The sequence below is a fragment of the Talpa occidentalis genome, unplaced genomic scaffold (genome assembly GCF_014898055.3).
Source record: "Talpa occidentalis isolate TD23 unplaced genomic scaffold, MPIMG_talOcc4v2.1 talOcc4.8, whole genome shotgun sequence".
In the NCBI taxonomy this organism is placed as follows: Eukaryota; Metazoa; Chordata; class Mammalia; order Eulipotyphla; family Talpidae; genus Talpa; species Talpa occidentalis.
The window spans coordinates 29,047,977-29,071,266 of NW_023605194.1; the positions used below are offsets into that span (position 1 = coordinate 29,047,977).

At 50.9% G+C, this 23,290-nt stretch overlaps 2 protein-coding genes across 4 annotated transcripts in view; one reads left to right on the forward strand and one right to left on the reverse strand.

The window, feature by feature from the left end:
• The first annotated feature begins 41 nt into the window (after positions 1 to 41).
• RASSF4 (Ras association domain family member 4) overlaps positions 42 to 23,290 on the forward strand; it is a 31,861-nt gene continuing 8,612 nt past the window's right edge. For 2 of the 3 annotated variants that reach the window (XM_037496641.1, XM_037496642.1), the window contains exons 1-4: positions 42 to 120; positions 9,010 to 9,103; positions 11,365 to 11,440; positions 21,781 to 21,920. In XM_037496641.1, coding sequence (XP_037352538.1) covers positions 9,042 to 9,103; positions 11,365 to 11,440; positions 21,781 to 21,920 — 278 coding nt within the window. In that variant the 5' untranslated portion in view covers positions 42 to 120; positions 9,010 to 9,041. Of the gene's footprint in view, positions 121 to 6,415; positions 6,467 to 9,009; positions 9,104 to 11,364; positions 11,441 to 21,780; positions 21,921 to 23,290 lie in introns of those variants that run through there. The other variant, XM_054690319.1, reaches the window with a different exon arrangement.
• Positions 16,580 to 18,389, reverse strand: DEPP1 (DEPP autophagy regulator 1). Its single transcript, XM_037496643.2, has 2 exons — positions 18,226 to 18,389; positions 16,580 to 17,641 (listed from the first exon to the last, which is right to left on the reverse strand). Exon 2 carries the CDS (start codon positions 17,612 to 17,614, stop codon positions 16,988 to 16,990), a length of 627 nt encoding a protein of 208 aa, XP_037352540.1. The 5' UTR covers positions 17,615 to 17,641; positions 18,226 to 18,389; the 3' UTR covers positions 16,580 to 16,987.

The window sequence follows — 23,290 nt, forward strand, 5'->3', positions numbered from 1 at the left end:
GAGGGGCGGGCCCGAAGTGCGGGGTCCTGGAGGCCCCTGGCTGCAGACGACGCGTTGCTACTGGTCGAGGACGGGGGCACAGCCCTGGCAGCGGCTTCCGGACGGCGCGATGAGTGGACGGTGAGTGATGCACGGGCAAGAGAGTTCGGGGACGGCCTCGGAGCTCCGACCCACCTTTCTTTCGCGCTCCGGGCCCGCCCCTAGCCCTGGGAGCTGGAGACTGGGCACAGGTGCCCCACGCTGCGGCGCGCACGGCCCCCTCCCCCTGCCAGTCTGGCGCATCCCGGGCCTCAGGTCCACTGCCGGGTTGGGCACTGCGCCAAGCGCCTCCTCCAAGGGGAGGACACTTTCAGGGCCCACACCTGAGCACGACAGGTAAGCGCGGCTTCAGACTACACTTCGCCCACCTTCTCTCCCGTCTAAGCCAATAACCTAGAAGCATTGGTCTTAGTGTGGTGGGGAGAGATCCAAAGCGCTTTACCACAATTCTCAGATTTCATACACGGAAAACCAGTGCCAAGAAAATAGGAGAAGGAGGGACTTGCCTCACAGTTGCCATTTATAAAGGATTTCTCTTTTTCCAAGACCTGTGCTGAGGACCAGCACAGAATGCCACCTAAAACTCCCAGCTCTGATACATTCGCTTTTCCCCATTTCAGATGAGAAAACTGAGGCTAAAAAATAGTGGTATTGACCAGTTTTACCCAGATGAGTCAGTGATGGAGTCAGGCTCTGAACCCCTGCTTTGTTGTGCCAGGTCTTATTTCATCCACCAACCTCAGAACTCACCCTGCAAGACACCTCGCTCTTCCAAGACCGCTGATTCGCACAGCCCTACACTTCCCACCTCCCAATATGCCCCTGTGTTTTCATTAATCTGACACAGCCCTGGCCAGGGGGAGAGAAGAGGGGTCCTCTCACACCAGGATCAGTGCCAGTGCTTCCCTAAAACTCTGTAAGGAGAGCTTTAGTCACCCCACATCACAGAGGAATTAAATAAGGTCACAGCCAATAAGACTGGGGTTCTGGAATTAAACCCAATCAGGTTAGATTCCAAAGCCATGCGCTTGCACTGGCAGAGACACCCTCACTGGCTTCTTTATAGTTTGTGCCCACAGCACGATCAAGACTTATTGCCAGAACCCATGATTTTAAAACAACTATAACCGAATGATAGAACAAACAGGTAGGCACAGAGCTGCCTGCGTCTAACTCCCCTGTGTAATAGTGGAGCTGCTGCCACCAGGGAGGTGCTAGGGAGGGGAAGTGGGAGGAGAGGTCTGGGAGAAGAGAAGGGGAAGAAGAGAACGGAACGGGAAGGGAAAAAGAGAAGATGGAATATGTTAAACTTCTGTTAAAAAAATTGCTGGCTGGAAATTGCAATGGGGTATGTTTCAGGACTTTGTCAGCATTGGTTAAGTCTGTTTTTGTGAGTTCTTGTTGCAATTCTCTCGCTGGAGTGCTCTTTTGTGTAGTGCTGGTGGGTCAAGACTTGACAGTGAAAGTGAACGTGGCCACAGGTTAAAGTATCAGTGCAAAAAGCGGAGGGGAAGTGGAGCTAGATTCCCCCCATGAGACACTAGAGGGTGGCCTGGAGGGCAAAAGCTACTGAAGGACCAGAATTCCCCTGGGTCGGGGTCAGCTAGGCAGTGGCACACAGCAAAGAACATACAGGACTTATGCTGGCATGTGTCAAAGTTCAGAGCCTGTGAACACAAAGCCGCAAAGGGGACACGCTGGCTGCTGGACCTACCAGAAGGTGCTCTGGATGGGACCTCTGGGGACCAGGAGCCTGGTTCTGAGAGCCAGCTCAGCCTGTGCCCTCGATCCCAGCAGTTACTGATGGGAGGACTGTTATTCTGTTTTCAGAGCCCCGCTATCTCTCCTGAGCCCCTAGCCTATAATGGGAGTTTCTTTTTATTTGGGGTAAACCCTGAATGGGACCCATCTTACATGTGTCCTCATTCACCTTTACAGCAGTGAGTGATTCAATTAAATAGCAACCTGAGGTTCAGAGAGAGAAAGGGACTTGCCTAAGATCACACAGTTTGAGAATCATAGAGCAGAGCTTTAAGCCCAGGTCCTTGTGAAGGCTGGATGGTTAGCCAATCACAAAGTACTTAAGAAAATATTTGGAAATTGTTTTAAAGTAAATTAAAATAAAATAGGAAGTAGCTGTACTTCCATGGCTTCTGTGGTTTTATTCATTCTTGTGAAAGGGGAACTTTTCAGTTTGCTCAATCTCCCTTCCTGGCTGGCTGACCTTGTCCCCAGAATGCACTGTTGAAAGAAAGATTTGGAAGTCTCTCCCTGTGTGAACTTGAGAGGTCAGGGAAAAAGTGTCATACAGCTAGGAAGAGCCCTAAAGATACTCTAAACTAGCTACCATAGAACCCTGGCTAAATGGTGTCGAGAGTTGGCACAACATGCAGAAGCCAAGTGCCAAGTTGATGCCCCCGCAAAACTCACACTCAGAATTCTCTCTGCAGTGTCCTTTGCTTCCTCTGCCTTGCTGTGACAGTTTTAGCAGAAGTCTTAACCTAGGATCTGGGGGTCCAGGAGCACATGAACAGAGGCTTCTTGATCTCTCTGCAATCGTTTGCAAATTCAGTGTGCATGTGTGTGCGTGCATGTGCATATCTACTCACACCCTCATGTGCATTTTTCTGGGGAGAAAAGTGTTAAGCTTTCAAGAAATTCCATTGGGCTTCATAACCTAGAAGATTCTAAGTTGCACCATACCTTACAGGAAACTGCCCCCCAGCAGCTACACTGGCATGCAGGACTGTGCCTGGCCAGGTGGTCAGTGCAGGTGGGGCAGCTGCAGAGCACCCAGGACAGTCCCACAGCAGCTGGCCTCCACCACTCAAGGCCCACCTGCAAGGCTATATCCCGGGCCCAGGTGATCAAGAAATTGGCTGGTGGTCATTCTGAGCAACAATTTGGCCCAAAAACCAGAGGATCCCCTCTTCCATATGCAGGAGGTGTGTCAGTTTGAAGAGTAGAGATCTCTCAGGGCCAGGGGTATGTGTGTAAGGAGGACCAGGAAGGTTGGAAACAATTTTCTTGCTCCACATTGCAATGCTTTAAAAGTTAAGTCAAAAGCCAGAAGTCTGGCCTCAGGGATCTGGGCGAGGCACTGGCCCTGGGCTGGGCTGGCAGGAAGTTGTGAGGAAGGCCAGTCACATGGGTGTAGGGGGCCAGGCTCTTCAGAGGAAGGACACTGGTGTCAGGGAGGCCCATGAGGTGGAATGGGTTCAGGGAGACATGTTGGTCGGAACTCAGCATGTCATCAGTGGGGAGGGGACCCAGGAAAGGTGAGCCGAGTCCAGGAGCCCAGGGGAGGGCAGTGAGGAAGTTTTGGTGGCTGTGAGCTTTGGTGGCTCTGTGGCCATCTCTTCTGCTCTCCCTCAGCTCTCTGTCTGGAATGTGCATGTCCTCCCGGAGCTCCTCACCCTGCTGGGGCAGGGAAGGCTGTGGCCAGGTCAGGGTAGGGCAAGGGGCAGGAGAGCTGTGGAGGCAGGAGGAGGGATAAGGATAGTGGTGTGGGAGGGGGCAGGAGCTGTAGTTGCTGAGTCGCTTCTGCCATCCACATCCCAACTGCTGGCTTTCTCTGCAAAAATGTGTTGCTAAGAGGCAGCCTGTGTCCAGGCAGAACCCTTCTCGGAGACAACTGGTAGCAATATGCACTGTAGCTTCTTCCCTGGCCAACCTCCTGCCACTTGCTGGCTAACAGGTGCAGGGGAAGCCCCCTATATAAAGTTTCCTTGTCTTAGCACCTTCCTGCTGGCCTAGGCTGGCATGTGGAAGTGGTAACTGGGCTGTACAGCAAAAAGCTTAGATTTCCCCGGGAATGCAAGGCAATGTTGCCAGGGCCTGCCCTGTCCCTCCAACCCCCCACCTCCTTCTAGTGGGAGCAGACTTGGCTGAGAGGCCCCCAGCTGTGCCCCACTTTCTCTGTCCTCCTTTCTTTTGCTTCTCATTCACTTTCTCTGTATGTTTTATTTCAATCATGCCTGAGTAAGAAAATAAGCCTAATTTTATGAAATGTTAGAACAGAAATTACCAAACTCTGATTTCACAGCTGTCCTCAAAACATTTTAATTCAGATGTTGGTACATTTTCCATTTTGCAAGCAAGGACAGCTGTCGACTTTTGTGAGTATTTTTTATTTTATGGAGAGAGGGCATGGTAGTACCAAAAATTCGGTCGTACAGTCTCGAAATAAAAGGCTTTAAATGTATTCAATTTAGCTTCATGAAAACTGTACTTCATTCACCTTATTTTTATCCTTTTGCCACTGGCCAATCAGAGTTGGGCTGTAGTGCTGATTTGCAGAACCGCAGAGAGGGCTTCATCGGTGACAATCAACTCCATGACCACAAAAGAGGAAAGCTGGGTCAAGTCTAGCAGTTGGAAAGGCTTCAGTGTCCTTTGTCCCAAATCAAAGACCAGGACAATGCACGGGCAGGCTGTGGCAGCTGCCTCCTCAGCAGCCCCTCCACATGGCTGGCAGAGCAGCCGCTGAGGTGGAAAGGGAAAACAATCCACTGTCTGTTCACTGGGGACAGGTAACCAAGGCTGGCACAGCACCCTGGGGCCCCTCCTCTGGGGACAAGGCACCCTGGCTGCAGCATAACCCTCTGGTTGGGGACAGAGTTTCCTCCAGCCTGGGAAGCAAACATGGAGGCCTGGGCTGTGTGCCCTGGGGTGGGGGGGAGGGGCGCAGGCCAGGACAAAGGAGGCTGGACTCCCAGGAGCAGCAGGGCTTGGCCTGCCGGGTGCATCTGTCACTGGTTTTCAGCTGTGCCTTGGTGGCAGGGCAGCCCAGCCTATCTTCCCCACTCCTGCATCAACCGACTTTGCTTTAATCCCTGGGCTTCTGCCTAGGGTTTTCTTTAAAGATAAGATAATACTTTTCATAGAATATTGAAAAACACTGCTAACGAGTTTCTCCAAAGTCTGCTCGAGGCAGAAGGAGAGTGAGCATTTAAGGGGCAGTTTCAGGACCATGCTCCAAATGGAGAGAAATCTGTTTGTTTTCTTACTGAGCACTTGCTCTCTCTCTCTCTCTCTCTCTCTCTCTCTCTCTCTCTCTCTCTAGTAGTTCTCTAGGATGCCTCTGAGATACATGTGCAGTTCACTGATACTGGGAATATTAAAATGGATAAAAATGCCCTCAACCTGAAGTCTAATAAAGGAGACACAAATACCCAGGGTTCAAGTTTTGCGCTGGAATTTTGTGTGTGACCCAAGAGCTCAGGACTGAACCTTGGGGAGGAGATGTTACCTACTTGGGCTCAGGAATGGGGCTTATGAGAACTGCAGACTTGCTTAGGACCACCCAGGCGATGAATGACAGAGGACACGGAAATATGTGGTACTCTCCAAGGAGAGATTGTTCTTCCATGATGCCTAGACCCCCACCCCATTAGATTTAAGACTCAGTCCTGCAAATTGGAAGAGCCCCTTTTGCTGAAGTAGGCCTTTCAATGCTTCTACCAGCCTTACTCATTTACCTTCTGCCCTCATCCAGGATGGTGAACCCCAATTTTTGTGTCTGTCAAGCTAAGCTGTTTACTCTATGAGCCATCTGCAGTCCAGTCCTCCTTCACATTCCTCTTGACTCCTTTCTCAGAGCAGCCTCCCCAGCCAATGGCATGAGTTGGAGACACTGAGCTTGTAGTTATCCCTTAAATAAACCAACTTCTGAGGATAAAGCTCTGAAGGCCAGTGTGAGAAGGCTCTCACGTGTTACTCAGCACAGTGTTTTGCAACAGCATTATCTGGAACCTCAGGCAAGGCACTGGGTGCCCCCCCTCCCCACAACCACTTACCTCCCTATCAACAAAAGCAGTCCCCAATGGTCTGATTTGCATAATTATTCCATTTGACCAAAGCATTCCAATGGTTGAGAACATTTAATCCATGAGAGGTCAATATTCTCATTATTCAGATGGGAAAATTCAGACTCAGAACAGAAAGAACACACAACTGAAGTCATGTGAAATCACAGCCCAGAGCTCTTTAGGAAGCATCCTCCATTAATAACTAATCACAGCTCAACTTAACAAGAATTCCACGTTTCAGAATTCCTGCTACATAGACCAAAATGAGCTACTCCCCACATGCTTGAGGGAATGCAAGTACTGGGGACAGTCAAGTGGTGAATCCGAAGGCACACCAAGGGCAACTTGCAAGTGTTTTGTCTGGCTGCATTTCATTTTTAACTGCATATACATTTGTTGTAACTGAATGACTTTCTGCATACATCAGAAGCACGCAAGGTCACAGGCTGGCCATTGAGAAGCTGTACCAATTAGGACGTGTGTCTTTGTAGGTCACCAAGGCAGAGGACAGGAATGCTTCAGGGTCATACACTGACCCAAATGCAGTGATGTGGAGTGATACACAGCACTTGTTTGCTGAGCTGGCCGCCTGGCCCCACATCTGCTGGAGCTGGAAGGTATGAGCCATCATGTGATCATGATGGTAGCGCTGGTAGATATCCCCACCACCTATTTTAGGCAGTGAAACATAGCCCATAAAAATTCAGGTTTCTGCTTCTCATGAAATACCAGCAGAGCTGCCCCTCTAGTGGAGGACTGAGTCTCCCATTCCCCAGGGACTCCACTAACCAGGGTCTCTCTGGCCCCTGGAGACTTTTACATGTTTTATTATAGCTGTGTATGCACAAGTCCAGGAAAGTTGACTTTTGAAGAGCTGTGAGACTTCTTGTATTCCTGTAATTTAACAGCCATTTTTGGATCCCTGCAAGATGCCAGATTTGTGATCAGTGCTGGTGACAAGTGATGAGGCAGAAAAGCAATGTCACTGCTGTTTGTACCACATACAAGTCAAAACAGGAGGCAGCCCCTACAGGGCCAGCACAGCAAGCACTGGGAACACGTACTGGGACAGGAGAGGAGCTCCTGATAATGGAGCTGAGGGCTGTTCTGGCAAGGGCTTCCTGCAGGAGGCAGTGTCAGCTATAGGACGAGAAGGAGGCTATTTTCTGAGCAGTAGACAGCACCAGAGAAGCCCAAGGCATAGAGGCACTTGGGGGAACAGTGAGCAACTCAGGCTGGAGCTCAGAGTAGGAAGCAGGAGAATTAGGGGAAAAGAGCCTACAGAAGAAGGCATGAGAAAAAAATCACCCCCTATTATTTCTGGGTAAATTCAACCCTCCCCCCATGAACTTGTTAAAACAAGTCATAGCTGTGCCGTGGACCCAGTGTTAAGTGAGAACCCCAGACACAGGTCTTACCCTGGGTGCAGTCAGGGTAAGTGTTTGAGGAACCACTCAGATCACTGGCAGATCACTTTTTCCTCTCAAGAGCTGAGGCGCTAAGGAACTGAAACCCTATTTTCAAGTCTTGGTCGCTCTGCCAAGAAGAATGCTGCTGGAAGACCCAGTTACAGGCCTCACCCTGTGCCTTGGGGAGGGAGGGGCCTCCTGCCAGCCACAGTTGGGGGCTTGACTTCTCTGCAGGCCACAACTTGCCATATTCTACACCAAGGCAGAGGGAAGGTATTCATCGGATGAGTCTGAGGACCCCGGGAGGCCCATCTCCCTCAAATCACTTCCCTTCCCCATGCCAACCATGTTCCCCCAGCCTCCTGGATCAAAGGCTCAATTCAGGGCTGATGCCAACACAGAAAACGTGTCCATGTGGCTTGTGGGTGGGGGCACACAAGCAGGGAGAAGGTGTGCTGAGCTGGAAGCGGTCAGTGCCCACGGGATAGAGTGCTTGCAGTGACAGGCTCAGCGGACATTAGTATGATAGTGAACTTGACCTCGAGCCACCCAGTAACATTTGCACACCCAGGCCAGGAAGATGAGACTGAGTTAGGTTTGTGTGAACGGGTACTGGGGTTTTGTGAAGGAACCGACCTCCGTGGTATGAAGGTCCTCCTGTGTACCCATCTGTACCACCTTCCAGTGTGACTTCTCCCTTCAGATTCCTTGCTGCAACTTGGGAGAAGGCGGGTAGAGGTAGGTCAGGATTGGAGGGTGTGTGTACGAACCTGTGACTCACTGCTGGGCGCACGGGGGTCTTGATAAGAGAGACTCCTCAGCCGGAGTAATAAGGAGTAAGAGAATTAAGAATGTGAGTGGATGACGCCAACAAGACTGGAGGGTTTTTCCTCCGTGAGGAAATCCAGGAAGGTTCTTCAAACCTCTCAGGTTGTGAATGAGGAGAAATATAAACACATGTGTGACTCCACTAGCAATCCTGCACGATAGAGATTAACCTGGGTTAAGGAAGGTTCTGGGGGGTTAAGTCATTGTCTAAGGTCAATATAGAAAAGGGGTTGAGTCCAGACTGCAGGGTCAAAATTCTTGTTCTTGTTCTCATCAGTGACTTTGCTGGGAATCTTGGGTAAAAAATGTGATTAGCTTTTCTTATCATAAAGTGGATATAGGGTGATACCGCATATGTTGTTGTAAGGAATAAATACAATGATTCATAGAAAATGCTCAATCACTGGGGGTCTTCAACATGCGGTGTATCTGGTACCAGTCAGCCATCGTGAGGAGCTGGCAAGGCCATGCAGGTTCCAGACAGCCTGGAGCCACCTGAGCATGGTGGGAATGGGGACGCAAGACCCAAGAGGCGCTGATGGTTTAGGGAGCATCATTTGGGGTATCCTGACTCTGTCAAGGGTGATCTGAAATATTTAGGAGAGTGATCCTGATTCCTGAGAATTATGACAAGGTTTTGGGAGAGGAGCTGACAGGGCTGCTACCTACTGAGTCAGCTGTGCCAACTTGTCCCACTAGGGGACACTGGGGGGCATGTGTAGATAGGTGTGGTGCCCCATTAAGTCCTCTCTAGGGGACCCTTCAGCCATGGGTGACTGCCTTGGGTGGGGGTTGGGGGTACATTATGGAGGTGGGAGGTGAGCCAAGCCTTCAGACCCCTGCATTGAGGCTCCTGGGTACTTCCCTGGCCCTTGCTCCTCCCAGCTCACCTGTTTGTCCATCCTTCCTTGTCTCCCTGACAGGTAACTTCCAAGCCTGCAGACAAGACTAGAAGATGAAGGACGATTGTCCACCCAGTTCTCATGTGCCCATTAGTGACAGCAAGTACATTCTGAGGTAAGCCTTTGTGTGCAGGGAGGAGACCTCATATCTATCCTCTTCTGTCGCCGCTCCCCTGCTCTGGGCAGTCCAGGGAGGATTCAGGACGCTTTATAGATCTAACAACATTTCTGGCCTGGGATAATGATGACGCTGACTTTTTAAGAAGCCTGTCTCTTCAGAGATCAAGAATCTTTTGGGGGTACAGGTTTGAGACCCACCTTCTTGGGCCCACAAAAGCAGGAATTTGTGATAAGACTCTGTGACTCTGTAGAAATGACATTTAATGTATTTAACAGCTATAATACTGTAATCTTACTGAGCTAGACAATTCAAGAAAATGCTTAAAACTAATTTTTAATTTTTATTGATGTAAAGTATATTTTATGACATTGATTTTTAACTCAGCTTATTTTATTTTGTTTATTCTGTCTCATCATAATACATTATTTAATATGTTTTTCTAAATTCATTTCTGAACCATGAGAAAATACAGTTTTTACTTTATCTTGTTTTTGAGGCTGGAGTCCAAATATTTTCTATATTTGGGCAACTGCTATCAGCTACCCTAAAGACAAACAGCCTCCTTGAAATAGGGCCCCTTTTGCTGAGGACCTGAAGGGGTCCTCCTACCAGAGACCCTGAGGAACAGAGGACCTTCCACCTGTCATTTCACAATGCTGCCCACGCCACCGTGTTCCTTATTTAAATTGAATCAGAAGGGCCTCCCTGGTGGCGCAGCGGTAGAGCGCTGGGTTGCGAAGCTGCCCGCGGCCTCTGCAGCACCAGTTCGATCCCCGGATGCTCCCCGGCCACCAGAGGAGGGTCCCACATGGCGCGCAGACCTCCTCTGCCACCCGCTGCTCCCCTCAGCAGTGTACCTCAGTCCTTCTGCCTGTTCTGCTCCCTGCTCTGACTCTGGTGAATTCTCTCACCCTCCCACGCTTCTGACTGTACCCAGTGCTTGTATAAACAAACAAACAAACAAACAAATAAATAAATAAATAAAAACATGCCTCTATTAAAAAAAAATCTATAAAAAAATAATAAAATAAAAAAAATAAATTGAATCAGAAAAGTATAACCATATTGAATTCATTTTGAAGAAAATTCATAACTATAACATGATTCATTTCATGTGTATTTGATATAATAATTTTTATATTGTTAGTTTTTTTACATACTGGCAAGCAGTGTACGTGCAATACACAATCCTGCTTTGTGAATGCCATGAAGTTGTAAATCTTTTCCCCTTCCTTTACCATCACACTTGGGGGACCCACGGGAGGAACATTAGGGAGGATTTTGCTCATGCACACCTTGGCCCCGGGCTAGTGTGGGTGAAGGTGCTGCCTGAAGAGTGTCCTGTTGTCCAGCAAGGCCCCCCCAAGCCAGCTGTGGCTACCAGCACATGCCTTGTGGCTAGAGAGATGTAGTTACTGTGACACTCCAGGTGGCAAATAAGTCATATAAAATAACATAATGAACAGATCACATTAATAATTTTATATTGATTACATGTTGACATGTTCATATTTTAGATATATCTGGTTCAATAAAATGTGTTATTAAACTAATTTTGCTTGTTTTGTTTTCCTTTGGAATGTGACTACTAGGAGATTTACAATTACATGCGTGGCTTGTGTCTCCCATCTTGTTGGCCTGTGCGGCCCAGGCTGGCTGCAGGGAGCCGTCCATCTCTTTGCCACACCCCTGCCAAGACCCACGCAGCAGCTTCCCCATTACTCGGGGAACAAAGCCTCTGGGCAGCAAGGCCCCACAGAGACCTCAGGAGTTCTCAGGGCTGTCCCCTCGTCCCTGACCAGACCTCCAGAAAGTCCAGTAACCACAGCAGCCACCCCAGCCCCTGCTGGAAAGTAATATGAGGAATAAGGCAAGAATCTTTAAAATGTCAATTACCCAAGCCCAGGAGGTTTGTAATGAGGAAGTGACTCAGGGTAAAGTGCAAGGAGATTGCAAGGAGCTCTTATCTGTAATAGTGAAAGTGTGCAAATACCATAGCTGTCCAGTGACGTGGTCCTTCTGTGAGTTTCATTTCCTTCTCAGCCCCTCTCCATGCTATCCAGAGGGCTGCAAGGCAAAATCCTGAGAAGGCCAAAGGGCATGTGTCAGATGGCAGAGGCTAGCCTTGCAACTGATACTGCGCAGCTGGTAGGATGTGAACTGTTCTGACCATTTGACCAATGAGAAAACTGAGGTCAGTAATGTCAAGGGGCTGTGCAAGACCCTTGAGTCTGTGTGTGTGTTTACCATTTTAGGTCAGAGCTCTTAAGCCTGCTGAAAACCTACAACTGCTACCATGAGGGCAGAAGCTTCCAATTGAGACACCGAGAGGTAAGGTCCTTTTCTCTTCTTAACTCATAGGGTCACCTTTTATCCTAGTTTACTAAAGATATTCCTGATTGATTCCTGTTATTGCAGTGTGCTTGTTAATTAAGATAATCCTCTTCACGCTCAGAAGTGTCCCCAGTTAGATAACAGATTGTTTGGTCATCCTTATCACCATTCCCTGACCAGGGGACCAGGTTATCGGCAGCCAGGTTTTGAGGTCCCTGTAAGAGGTGCTGAGGGTTGGAGCATCCCTGGGAAATTTCAGGGCAGGTAGAAGTCTCCTTTCAGGCTTTCCCCTCTGCCTGGGATTTGATCTGGGTGAATTGCTGGGACATTGGAGTTTCAAATCTTTGAGGCTGAACGGCCCAGCCTTCCCCTCCCCATCGAGGAATGAAAGCGGGGCCTCTGTGCGTATCGATCAGAGTAAACATCAGAGGAAAGACTGGGAATAGAGGCGAGCTCCCTGAAGGATGCTCAGGGCCAGGTGGGTGCAAACAGAAAGGAGGGCATGCACAGATTGCGGAGAACTTGGGAGAGCATGGTTTCATCCACTGCGGCTGCTGCCCGAAAATCACACCCAGCGCCGCTGTGCAGAAATGTGGGCTTGGTACAGCGAGACCCTTCCTAATTTTTTACAAGAAGCTACATATCTGGAACTCATATGGAATTTCCCAAACCTTGAAACCCCAAGTGGACTAGGCAAACACATCTGGAGGCCACACAGCCTGTGGGCACCAGCGAGACTCGGGGAGCAGCCGAGAGTGGCTCACCAAGCAGATGAAGTGAAGGCCTGGTGTTGCCGCCATCCAGAACTTTCACAGGGGACTCCTGATCAAGGGGGCTTCTTGGGTCCAATTGGGGCTCCACTTTGGTCCAATTCATTTTATTTTTAAAGTCTACTAAGGAGTCTTGTCACGATAAGGTTTTATTTAGGAGTTTTCCAAGGTTGAGATAGGGTTGGCCCAGACCTGTCTCCAGCCCGTCAGTATCTGATGGGGGCTTCATGCCTCCTCCAAGTCCCTATCCTGTTCTTAAACTTGGGAATGGGCACCATAAGCCCAGTCCACCTACAGAGACCTCATCCAGGTGGAGACCACTCTGCTTACTCATTATTTCTTTCTTTACTTATTCAAATGGCCTCACATCCTTTTGGGGCTTCCAGACTAAAGGGTGAGCAGCTGGAGGTTGCTTACTAGTATCTACCTGCGAGATAGCCTCAGTTGGCCTGAGGTTACCTGTGAGCCAGGACAGGCCCAGCATTACACAGTTCAGCAGGGAAGCTACTGTACCCTGGTGAGGTGGTACGAGGCTATTGGTGATGACCTAGAGTGGCCCAGACTTCACCTTCCACCTCCCCTTGACCTGCCCATCCCACACAGGACCTTAGGCCAGCCCTGACAACTTGTTCCCCACCCCCACTGCACTGCACCTGCTCCCTTTACCAGTCTGGCCTGGCCTGGCTCCCTATGCTGCTGGCAGGCCTCTGATCCCACCCCCTGCTTTCTCCAGTCCTGCCCTTTTCTTCCTTGAGTGTCCTGCTTCTGAATGCCTCCAGGCCAGGCACAGCATGGCACCTGCCCGTAAGTGTTGGATGGGTAACCAGCAGGAGTAGACCTGGATCATGCTGGATGAGTTCTCAGCTATAGTACGCTGTGAAGTTTTGATCCTGGAGGAGCAGGGAGTTAGCTCTTGTGCATGGGGATGCGGTGGGGTCTTCTGGCTGGGCTGTTCTCTTTAGCTCTGGGTCATTCAGGGATTGGTCTATTATAGGTTCCCCAGCAGCTTCAGCATCACCTGGGAACTGGTTAGAAGTACAAATTCTTATCACCCTCTACCCCCCACCCCCAGGCCTGCTGAATCAGCAGCTCGTCATCCCTCCATCCATGTTTTCACAAGTCCCCCAAGAGGCTCTGATGGCTGAGTTTGAGAACCACTCACCTAAAAGTGCCATCTTGGCACTTGGGAAACCCAGTGTCCCCCTCCTCTGTAGGGAAAGCCATAGGGAGAATGGTACTGGGGAGTCCCAAACCTGCACTCTACATTTGTGTGTTTCAGTCCACATGAAGAAGTAGGGACCCGCAATGGGGAAGAGCTGTTCTCAACAGCTCCCTGAAGTAGGAAGTTAACATCCCATAGGGGAGAGTTGCATGTTCCCCACCCTAAAATTGTGAGGATTGACTTAATCTTCTTGGAGACAGAAAGTACCTTTCAGATAACTTATGCAGATTTAACAGACAAAGGCACACTGCCAGGGCAGGCCACAAGCCTGGGAGCCATGGAGTACTGATGTTGAGCTGCATGACTGGTTCCTGGGTTGTCATGTCCTTTGGTGACCCACCCACACCCAGCTTTCCAGTCTCTGCAATTTCTTGGTTGCAGATACGGGGCCTCCTGAGCTCAGAAGCTCTCAGTTCCAAGCACTTGCTGTAGGCCCACCCCAACGTGGGCATGTGAGGGGGAAACAGTTGGGGGAACTGAACCATTCCTGGGCACCACCAATGCACCAGCCACTTTGCCTCTATCTTCTTTACGATAATAGAATCAGAGATCAAGGCTCTCGGATTGTATCTTGTCCAACCTGACACTGCCATAAGTGACAAATGCTGGGGTGGGTCTGGGCCCTGGGCACGTGAGCTTATCATATTGCAACACCACTGCCAGCTTTAAGCTGTGGAGTTCTTTGAAGAGCTCCACTGAATATCACTTACCAGACCTCAGGGATACAGGGAGTTGTTCATCACCCTGGACCTCCAAGCACTGGTACCTTCAGACTGCAGAGGGGCGCAGCACTGGTCTCCCCTCACAGAGAGCTCTGTGGCTTTTAAAGAGACCCCACTTCCTGCTCTGTTGTAACTGGCCCTCCCCAGTGACAACTGTGCCCTGACTGCTAGAGTTTGGGGGCAGCTCATGCTCCATTGTCTCATCTGTGGCCCGTAGAACTTGGAGAGATGGCTTGTGTCAGTGTCCGGCCACGGCCCGAGGCAAGCGTTTCTCTCTGAACCTTCCCCCAGCTTCCAGAAGGCTGGGGAGAGGAATTTCCCACCCAGGAAGCCAGGGCACTGTCTTCCTTTATTGTAAACCTTGCCTTTGGGATAATTTTGCTTCTATTGCAATGAAAAGTGTAACCTACTAGGAGCAATCTGTGTCTTTTGAAACTGGCAAAGCCCTTACCCAGTCTGGTTGACTACTCGGGAGAAAAAAATGGGCCACCTGGAAATGCCAGGGAGCAAGTACAACACTGTGGGTGAACTATGTGAGGTCGAGGTAGCAGAAGCCTCACTACCCAGCGTGCCAGTGTGGGCCCTCTGCCAACCTGCCTCCCACCCCATCCATGCTCAGCTCTCAGTGTGCTGGCAGCTCCCCCTGGTGGCCCTAAGAATGCACCACACTCACTGACAGTCCTGCCCCAGGTCCACTGTGCAGGATAGGAAAGGGAAGGAACTTCCAGAGCCTAGGGTCTCTATCTGTCTTGGAGGAGAGGGGAGAATTAGGATCCCCTTCCCTCTCATAAGTATCTCCCTTCTTCAAAGGCCCATGGGCAGGAATGAAGGATGGCTGACAGACCACTGGGTCCTGGGTGCATAATGGGGTCCATGGAAATCTGTTTCCCTGGGAGCCCTAGGGCTTCCCAGCCCACCCCTCTGGGTGGGACCTGGCTCCTTTCCCTACTCCAGTAGTGAGTGGAAGCAGAACGAGACTGCGCTATCCCCCCTGCCCCCCTGTCCCCACAGGAGGATCATCTGCTAGGTTGTTCTGTCCTGTAGGAGTTTGGGATACTGTCAGAAGCCTGTCTCCAACCCTTTATTGTGTTTATTTCTTAGTGCCTTCTGAAGATGCCATTAACTTCCTTCACCTTAGAGAATTATTAATAGAGAAGCCCAGAGCCTGGTGTCTCTTGATACCTGTGTAACCTCTGCAAATGCAGCAGTATGTTTTCTGAGCTTAGGGGGAATTGTCCACACCATCCTAGTTGTCTCCCTCTGACCTGAGTTTTATGCTGCTTCGCAGAAGGGGCTGCAGTGAGGCTGGGAGAGTGAACCCAACCTGTCCAGTCACCAGCCACGCACCCACCCACCAGCCAGCTCCCTCCCCACACCTCCTAGGGACAGGACGTTCTGTTTGAAGGCTGCCCAGCAAGTATTGTATTTGCCAAGGTCAAACACAGCAGGTTGTGGCAGACACAAACATCTGTATACAGTGCTTATAGCTCTGCCTCTAAGTTCATTTGTCCAGGTTCCCCAATTCCTCTAGGATATGAAGAACAGGTGGTTGTGCCCACTTTACAGATCAGGAAATGAGTGCATTTCTTGTCTGAATATTTTTTTTTCTTTTAAATGTATGGTTTACATTCTGCCTCCCCGCAAAACACCTATAAGAGAAGACAGATAAACATTTTAAAAGTCCAAATCAATTTTAAAATAACCAATGGGGAACATAGGGGGAGAAAAGGAAAGGAAAGGAAGGAAAGCCGTTTGTTAGTCCACAGAGCAAGAAGGTACAAGAAACTGAAGCAGGTATGTGAGCTTTGCCACTCTCTGCCCCATCCTGACCAGGATCAGCCAAGCCCGAAGAAGTGGGGTGACAAGTCCTCAGCCCTGAGTATTCTGAGTTCTCTGAGGCCACATCTGCCTCTAGGAGGAAGACAGTCCTCCCTCTCTACTGTTCCTCACCATTACCGCCTTGCTTGCCAGATGCCTTCAGGAACTGGGGTTCACCAGGCTGTGGGGAACTGGACCTTAGAACATGTGGAATAATCAAGGACTTGCCTGAGAGTGGGTAGTGGGACAATGGCCTGCTCTTTGCTCCACAGCTGAGAGGTCCCAGGGGTGGAGGCAGTGGGATGGGAGGGTTGGGGACAGGACCACCTGGTCCAGACATTTTGCTCCTTCACACTAAGCCAGAACAGCTTCTGTCTTGGCCCTCTGCATGGAGAAAACTCTCCTGATGGTGCAGGATATGTGAATTGGTGCTCAGTGACAGGTCCCCAAAACACAGCAGGTACATTCGCTGAGACCCTCTGTTTTCTCTTGTGCCTCGTGGAACCTGGGCTCTGAGGGTGGAGCCAAGGGACTGGCTTAGAGGTCAGGCCTCATTTTGAACCAACTGGGAGGCTGAGACCTTCATTTTTTCATTTCTTCTCCACCCCACCCCCCACCAACTTGTTTCCCCACCTGTGAAGCAACTACATCCATAATAGCTGTTTGTGTGTGAGTTGTGATTTTTGCCCTGTGATCTATGTGAATTTTAGACCATTTACTCATCGCAGGTTCCAGTCATTACCCCTGTTTTACAAACCAGGAGAAAACCAAGGAACAGAGACAGTAAAGAATGCACAGTGATCAGCCAGAAAGAAGTAGTGCAAACGGGATGAGTGTCACCTCATCATGTGAGATAGGCTGTTACTGCCTTTCAGAGTAGGGGTCTCACCATGAATTGCCAACACCCTGCAGAAAGTTTCCCTTGCCAGGGCCAGTGCCCACTCAGGGAAGGGAAGGTGGGGAGTTGACACAGACCTGCATGTTCTTTCCAAAAGTCTTTATTGGGGAGGGGTCAGAGTTCATGGATCACTGGGAGGTGCAAATAGAGAGTTCTAAGGACACTGTTGGGGTGCGAGCTGATGGGGGAGGCTACAGCCTGGACAGACTGTCCCAAAGCCCGGGACCCCTGGTGCCAGCCCCTGGACAGTTTTTCCAGAGAGTGCCCTGGCACCCTGGCATCACTGAGCCTGCCTCTGGGAGCCACCTGGGCCTTGCTGCTATCCGTCTGCTTGTGTGAACCCCAAGAGTCAGCAGATGGGCCAGTCCTCCGTGACAGGTCATTCCTACTTGGCAGTTTTTCCTGGGATTCTCCAAAGAGCCAGTCCAAGGGGTCAGCAGTGCCAGCCCCAGGCAGTGTGGGCTGCTGGCCACTGAAGCGGGTGGTGATGTCCTGTAGGGAGTCTGTGAGGCTGTTCTTCTGACAGGCCTTGACTGGCCGGTGCGGTCTACAGGGTCGGACGCTGGCAGCAGCCTCCTCCAGCAGTGAAGTGGGCTGCGCCAGCTGACAGATGGACTTCACGTAGTCATCCAGGCTGGGGGAGGCTGGTGGTTCCCGCCCATGCCCCCCGGGCAGCATCTCCTCCGAGGCCTCCCGAATGGTGGGGAGATGAGCCACAGAAAGCAGCAGCCGGGACCTCATCGCTGCCAGAGGTGGGGATGCAGCAGCCTGTTGGTTGACAGAGGACAGGGGGTGAGGGCGTGTCACACCTTCCTGACAACCCCCTATGTTCCCTCCCTCATCTGAGGCCGCCCGGGTGAGTCAAGAGCCTGAGAGCGCTTTGAAGTCTCTAGATCCAAGACCAGACACGGACCCAGGGCTTAGGCGCCTGGGCTCTAACTCCTGCTAATATCAGAAACCTGTGCACTTAAGACTCTATCATTACTGTTTAGGAACCTGTACAAATAAGAAAAGCCAGCCTAAAGGGCTGCAGTCAGAGGAAACCCAGATTTAATTCCAGGCTCTGCCACTTCCTGATCTTGGGATCTTTTGCTTGGCAAAGTCACCGCTCCAAACCCACACCTACTCATCAATACACCAGGGTTATAAAGACAGGACTGTTATGAGAAGCTCGTGTACTAACACCTCTCGTGAGTCCCTTTATGAATACAAAGCGCTTTGCAGTTGCTGTTGCTGCCATTAAATTATATTCCCGCTCTAACCCACAATGCAAGTCCGAGGCTGAGAACGGCCTCAAAGATAAGCAAAAACTTTGAGTTGTATCTCAAATCACCAGATTATTGCTTTCTTACCTGTACCTAGGGGGCTCCAAGGGTGCTGGATGAGCAGGACCGTCCGTGGGAAGCCCCCAGGAAGCTCTGGGCAGAGGGTTGGGGGTCCAGCAGGCGGAGCTGTATGCTCAGAGGAAGAGAACTATGACCACGGCCAGAGCAGAGTCCTCTCTGGGCTGTCTGGATTATCTCGAGGTCTGGCAGCTACTTTTATACCTTTCCAGCAGCTATCAATCACTGTCACGAGGGCCAAAAATAGCAGCACTCAGGAAGGCTCTCAGAGGAAAACAGCTTGGCAGGCGGGGCCTGGCCCAGCTGCCAGCCTGGATGGAGTGTTTCTCCTGTGGGAGCCTCTGGGAATGTTTACACTGCTGGTGGGGGAGGGAGGCTGCTCCTGGCCACCTCAGGCCGCTGGGAGAGGCAGTGAACCTCACTGGGCTCCCACAGGCAGCCCCAGGTCTGCCATCCCCATCTAGAAGCATTCCTACTGCCGATGACACCGGCCCCCTACAACCTCAGTCCCTCCAGCCTGGTTCTAGTTTGGTCAAAGCCCCAGGCCTGCACCTCAAAGCTCCTGGCCAGACATGGTGATGCAGGGCTCAGCCTGGAAGGGGCCCAGGTGGGCTTCTCTGGGCCTACTCAGGTGACAAGTGTCCATCTCATGCAGAGACAAAGGGGTGCCACATCCCAGTCTCTCTGCTGGCTTTCAAGTGATAGCTTGTCACCTCACTTGTTCCTCAGGCATCAAATTAGTGCTCTTGAGCACAAGTCACTGCTCTACTCTAGGAGAACGGGAAATAGTCACTGTCCATGGAATCTACCTCCCAGCGAGGGAGCCAAGCAGTACTCGGCAGAGGGGTGCTGTGATTCTAGGAATGGTACCGACTGCAGAGATGCGTGCAGCGGCCATGGTGGCAGAATGGTCAGGCATGTCTTCTCTGAGAGGGACACAGAGCAGGGATCTGAGCAATGGGCTCCATGTGCTCCCCGTGAGGGGGCTGAATGTGCAAAGTTCCCGTGAAGGGAGTGTGCTCGGCATGTTAGGTGCCAGCCAGGAGCCATGTGACTGGTCCACAGGGGAGGAGGTCAGTGGACTGAGGTGTGGACACTGGGTTTTCCTCTGAGTGGGACAGAAAGATAGCACAGGGTTCAAACAAGGGGGCAACAGTGTCGCTTCTGTTTTGAAGGAATGACTTAGCTGCTGTGCCTGAACTAAAGGAGGCAGTGGATAGGGAGCGTTGGAAGAAACTGGGCAAGGTTTGGAAGCCACTGCCAAAGTCCAGTGGTGACCATCGCAGCACAGGAAGCAACTGAGGGCAAGGCAGTGATGTGGGAAGGTTTTTGGTAAGAGCCAGCACCACTACCTCTGACAGGCACACTGGAATGTACCTGTCTTTTGTCTTGCAGCTGGAGTGGAGTATTCCTCATGGGCAAAGACCTTGGGCCAGGACCTCAGTTAGAGGTGGCAACTCCTATGTTGACAGTTCTTCTACCTGGATGTTTCTGTCACTGTCTTTGAATTCATTAGCAATTTGCAAATTAGCCAGTAAACTAATCTGAAGAGGAAAGTGTTGCCTGAGACAAAGAATCAGAATATCCAGATTGGCTTAGCTGTGATGTTCAAGGCCCCAGGGACCAGGTTCTCATCCTGCCTCTGCCCATGTGCACTGCCCTACCTGCATGGTGAGGGCTACCCAGAAGCCCCAAGATCCCACTACTCTGACCGTGGGGTGACGGGGCTTTTCCTTCATCCGCAAAGGACCAGTGGGGGCGGGTGTCAGGTTGGGGACACATGTGCTGGGTGTGCAGGGACACCAGGCCTGAGTCATATCAGGTCAGCTGGTCCCAGCACCACTGATCCATGACCTCAGCCCCTCAGTGCCACCCAGAGCAACACCTCCTGCCTCCTTCTTCACTGCCAGGACCCCAGAGCCTTCCTCGAGTCCTCGAAGGCCCAGCCTCAGCGTTTCCAGGCCCACTGCCCCTTTCCCTGTTGTGCTCTTTCCTCCCCCACATCTCACTCCCCCCAGGGTCCAGCATGGGACTGGAGGGCAGTGATCTCCATGTCTGAACAGCCCGAGCTATATCCCAGAGAAAGTGCCATCTCACAGAGGCATCTGAGGCCAAGACTGCAAACAAGGATGACCCCAAGTTAGGTTTTTCACTTTCATCCCAGGATCTTTAACAATCTCACCGTTCCTTTACAGGAGGTTTTGTTACATATCTGTGCCTGCCTTACATCAGTGGTGCCCAAAAATAGCTCTGGGTTTGTGTTGTTTTCTTTTCAAGCAAATAGTGCAAGGTCTTCCCAGAAAGTCATGTGTGTTTTTGACAACCTTGAACAAATAGAACTATTTTTTTTGTGGATGGCAGGGTGTTTTAAACTGTCAGTCACTAACCGTGAAATCAATACAGCTGGACACGTCTGGATGTGCTGCCAGGGATATGAAGTTGTCCACAAGGTCCTGTTATTGTAGGGGGTTCAGTGCCAGAGGGAAGAAGGAATCAGAATTTGTAGTTCTACAGTGGTGCTCAGGGTAGCGGTAGGAGGACAAGGTTTAAAGCTAACTGCCAGAAGATCTGAATCCAGGCAGTTTAAGAGATCATAGCTGGGAGGAGTAAGGCTGAGAAGGTTCTGGCAGGTGCTCTTGGTGTATAAAGCAGCCTGTCCAGAACATGTGTGGAGGTATGGGGTGGGACACAGAGATCCTGGAGGTGGTCACACATGGCCAGGAACCTGAAATAGGTCAGAGAAACACAATGGAGAACCTGAAAGGTGTGCGTGGGAGCTAACTGGGGGTGCCTCTGGAGGACACAGTTGATTAGGAACTCAGTGTTGAGGATAAGGGAGTAGCCAAGCCCCCCACCAACCTAGGGAAATCAAGGCTAGCTGGGGACACGGGATGAGTGCTGTTGTTGATATTTGGAGTGAACATGCCAGTGGTGGGACAGGTGTTGGCAGTGTCCCCAGTGTTCAGAAATGTAAGATCAGCCCTTATGAAAAAGCCAACTTGGAAATCTGGAGGTAAGTTCAGCCTTCTAACAGGAACAGTGTGGTGAGAGGGTGAGGTTGACCCACCCTTGTATGCTCGGCTGGGCATTGAATCCAACACCCTCAGCACATTCCCGGTAGGACCTGGTCACCATGGGGCTCCCTACCCAGGCAGGGTGCTGAGCAGAAAGGTGCCCTGCATTGCCATGCATTGCTCAGCTGAGCTTTCCTGAAATGTGTTTCCCCGCCACTGTGTGGACGTGCCTGCCAGACAGCAGCCGGTTCCTGTGGGACATTGACTCAGCGGCTCTGTCCCCGGCATGTCCCTGGCCAAGCGTGCAGCGAGTGGTGGAAGGGCACGCCTCAGGCTTCCTCTTCTAGAGACCTCTGGCCTCCTGCCTTGGAGCACATGCAGGCTGTGGGGCTTCGCCAGGGGGAGAGAGGACTCCAAAGAGAAGGAGTATCTTTCGGGGCCCAAGTATCCAGGGAGTCCCAAGGGACCTAGGGGATCTCGGTGAAGGTAGCAGTGATCCCTGAGGGCGTCTGCATTGGGGTAAGAGGCTGACATGTGTGGGTCCCCACAGGAGGAAGGGGCTTTGATTATCGAGGGCCTCCTCAACATCTCCTGGGGACTGAGGCGGCCAATCCGGCTCCAGATACAGGACGACAGGGAGAGAGTGCACATCTCAGCTTCCTGGACACCTGGACGGCCCGGCTGCCACCTGTGAGTGCCAGGTGACCTTTACGTTTCAGCCCCATGTTACTATTTGGGATATGGAAGTTGTCCACACCCTCAGGGTGCGTTTCCCAGCTCCCATATGGTCATAAGCATAAGCACATCACCCAGCGTCATCCCTCTTGCCCCGTGACAGCCTCAGCCCAAGGCCTCACCTAACCAGGTGCCCAGGCAGCCTGACCCTAGGGTGGTCTTTCTAGACTATGAGCAAGTCACCTCCTTTCTACAGACTGCTCTGGGCTTCCATCACTGCTCTGGGCTTCCATCTGACAGCATTGAAGTCACAACTTCAGTCACAACTGTTTATGTTTTCCAAACATTCACAGGAGTCACTTTGTCTGCAGGGAGAGAGCTGTCCACAAGCCCTGCAAGTGAAACATTTCTCAGCCTCTCCTATTGTAGCCTAAAAATGCACACAATTTGAGCTTCTGACTGCTCTGCTTTTATGCTAAAGTCATAATTTATTTCTATAAATTTTTCAGAACTTATTTTAATGTCAGAATAGTACTATTTCATTATATAACATTATAGATATGATTATATTAATATTTTAATATCAAAGTAATGTTTTAATTTGGATGTAATCATTTCCTGCCTGTCTTGCTTTTTAATGCTGTTGACCTCCTGTTGACCTTCCAACCCCGTAAAAGGTAGTTAGCTGCTAAGTTTTGCTGGCTTCTGCAGATAATAAAGCCCTCTAAAAGGCAGAAATTCAAAAATCCTTCCTTTTTAAAAATTCAAGTAACATTGCTGCTCTTAGGACATTTAGCACCTGGTATGTCGCCAGGTATCCCTGGTCACTCCTGTGAATCTTGATCATCATGGACTTAGAGCTGAACGTTCAGATGGGCTCCTTCCAGAGGCTGCAAATGTGACTCATGTTTCCACTTCCTGGGGTGACTCTGGTCACAGGAGCAGTCATGGAGAACAGAAACCTCACAGGCCTCTTAGCAGGGGCTTAGTTTCTCAGCTTCTACCAGCTTCCTCATGTTAGAACTAGTTCCCAGAACATCCATCTCCTCCCCAGCACAGTACCCACTGTCCTGGCTCAGGCCTCCTGCCCAGAGGCCAAAAGATCAGCCCCCTCAAGATTGCCCCCACCTGCCTCAGCCCAGTGCTAGGAACACACAAGGCCCTGCCTATGGGCACACGTGTGCCTGGGGTCTGCGCGTGCCTGGGGTCTGCACAGCTCTCAGGTCTGCAGAGCACACACCTCCTTCCAGTAGACACGGCCACCCTCTCCTCTTTGTTTAATATTTTACATTGACCCTCTGGGTGTAAAACCCCGGTCTCAGCTTCACCCTGCTCCTTGCCAGTGTCCCATCCATAGAGACGACGGCCTCGTCTCTTGGCCTTGA

Coding starts and splice junctions, on each gene's coding strand:
- DEPP1 (XM_037496643.2), bottom strand. CDS start 17,614: ATGAGGTCCCGGCTGCTGCTTTCTGTGGCTCATCTCCCCACCATTCGG.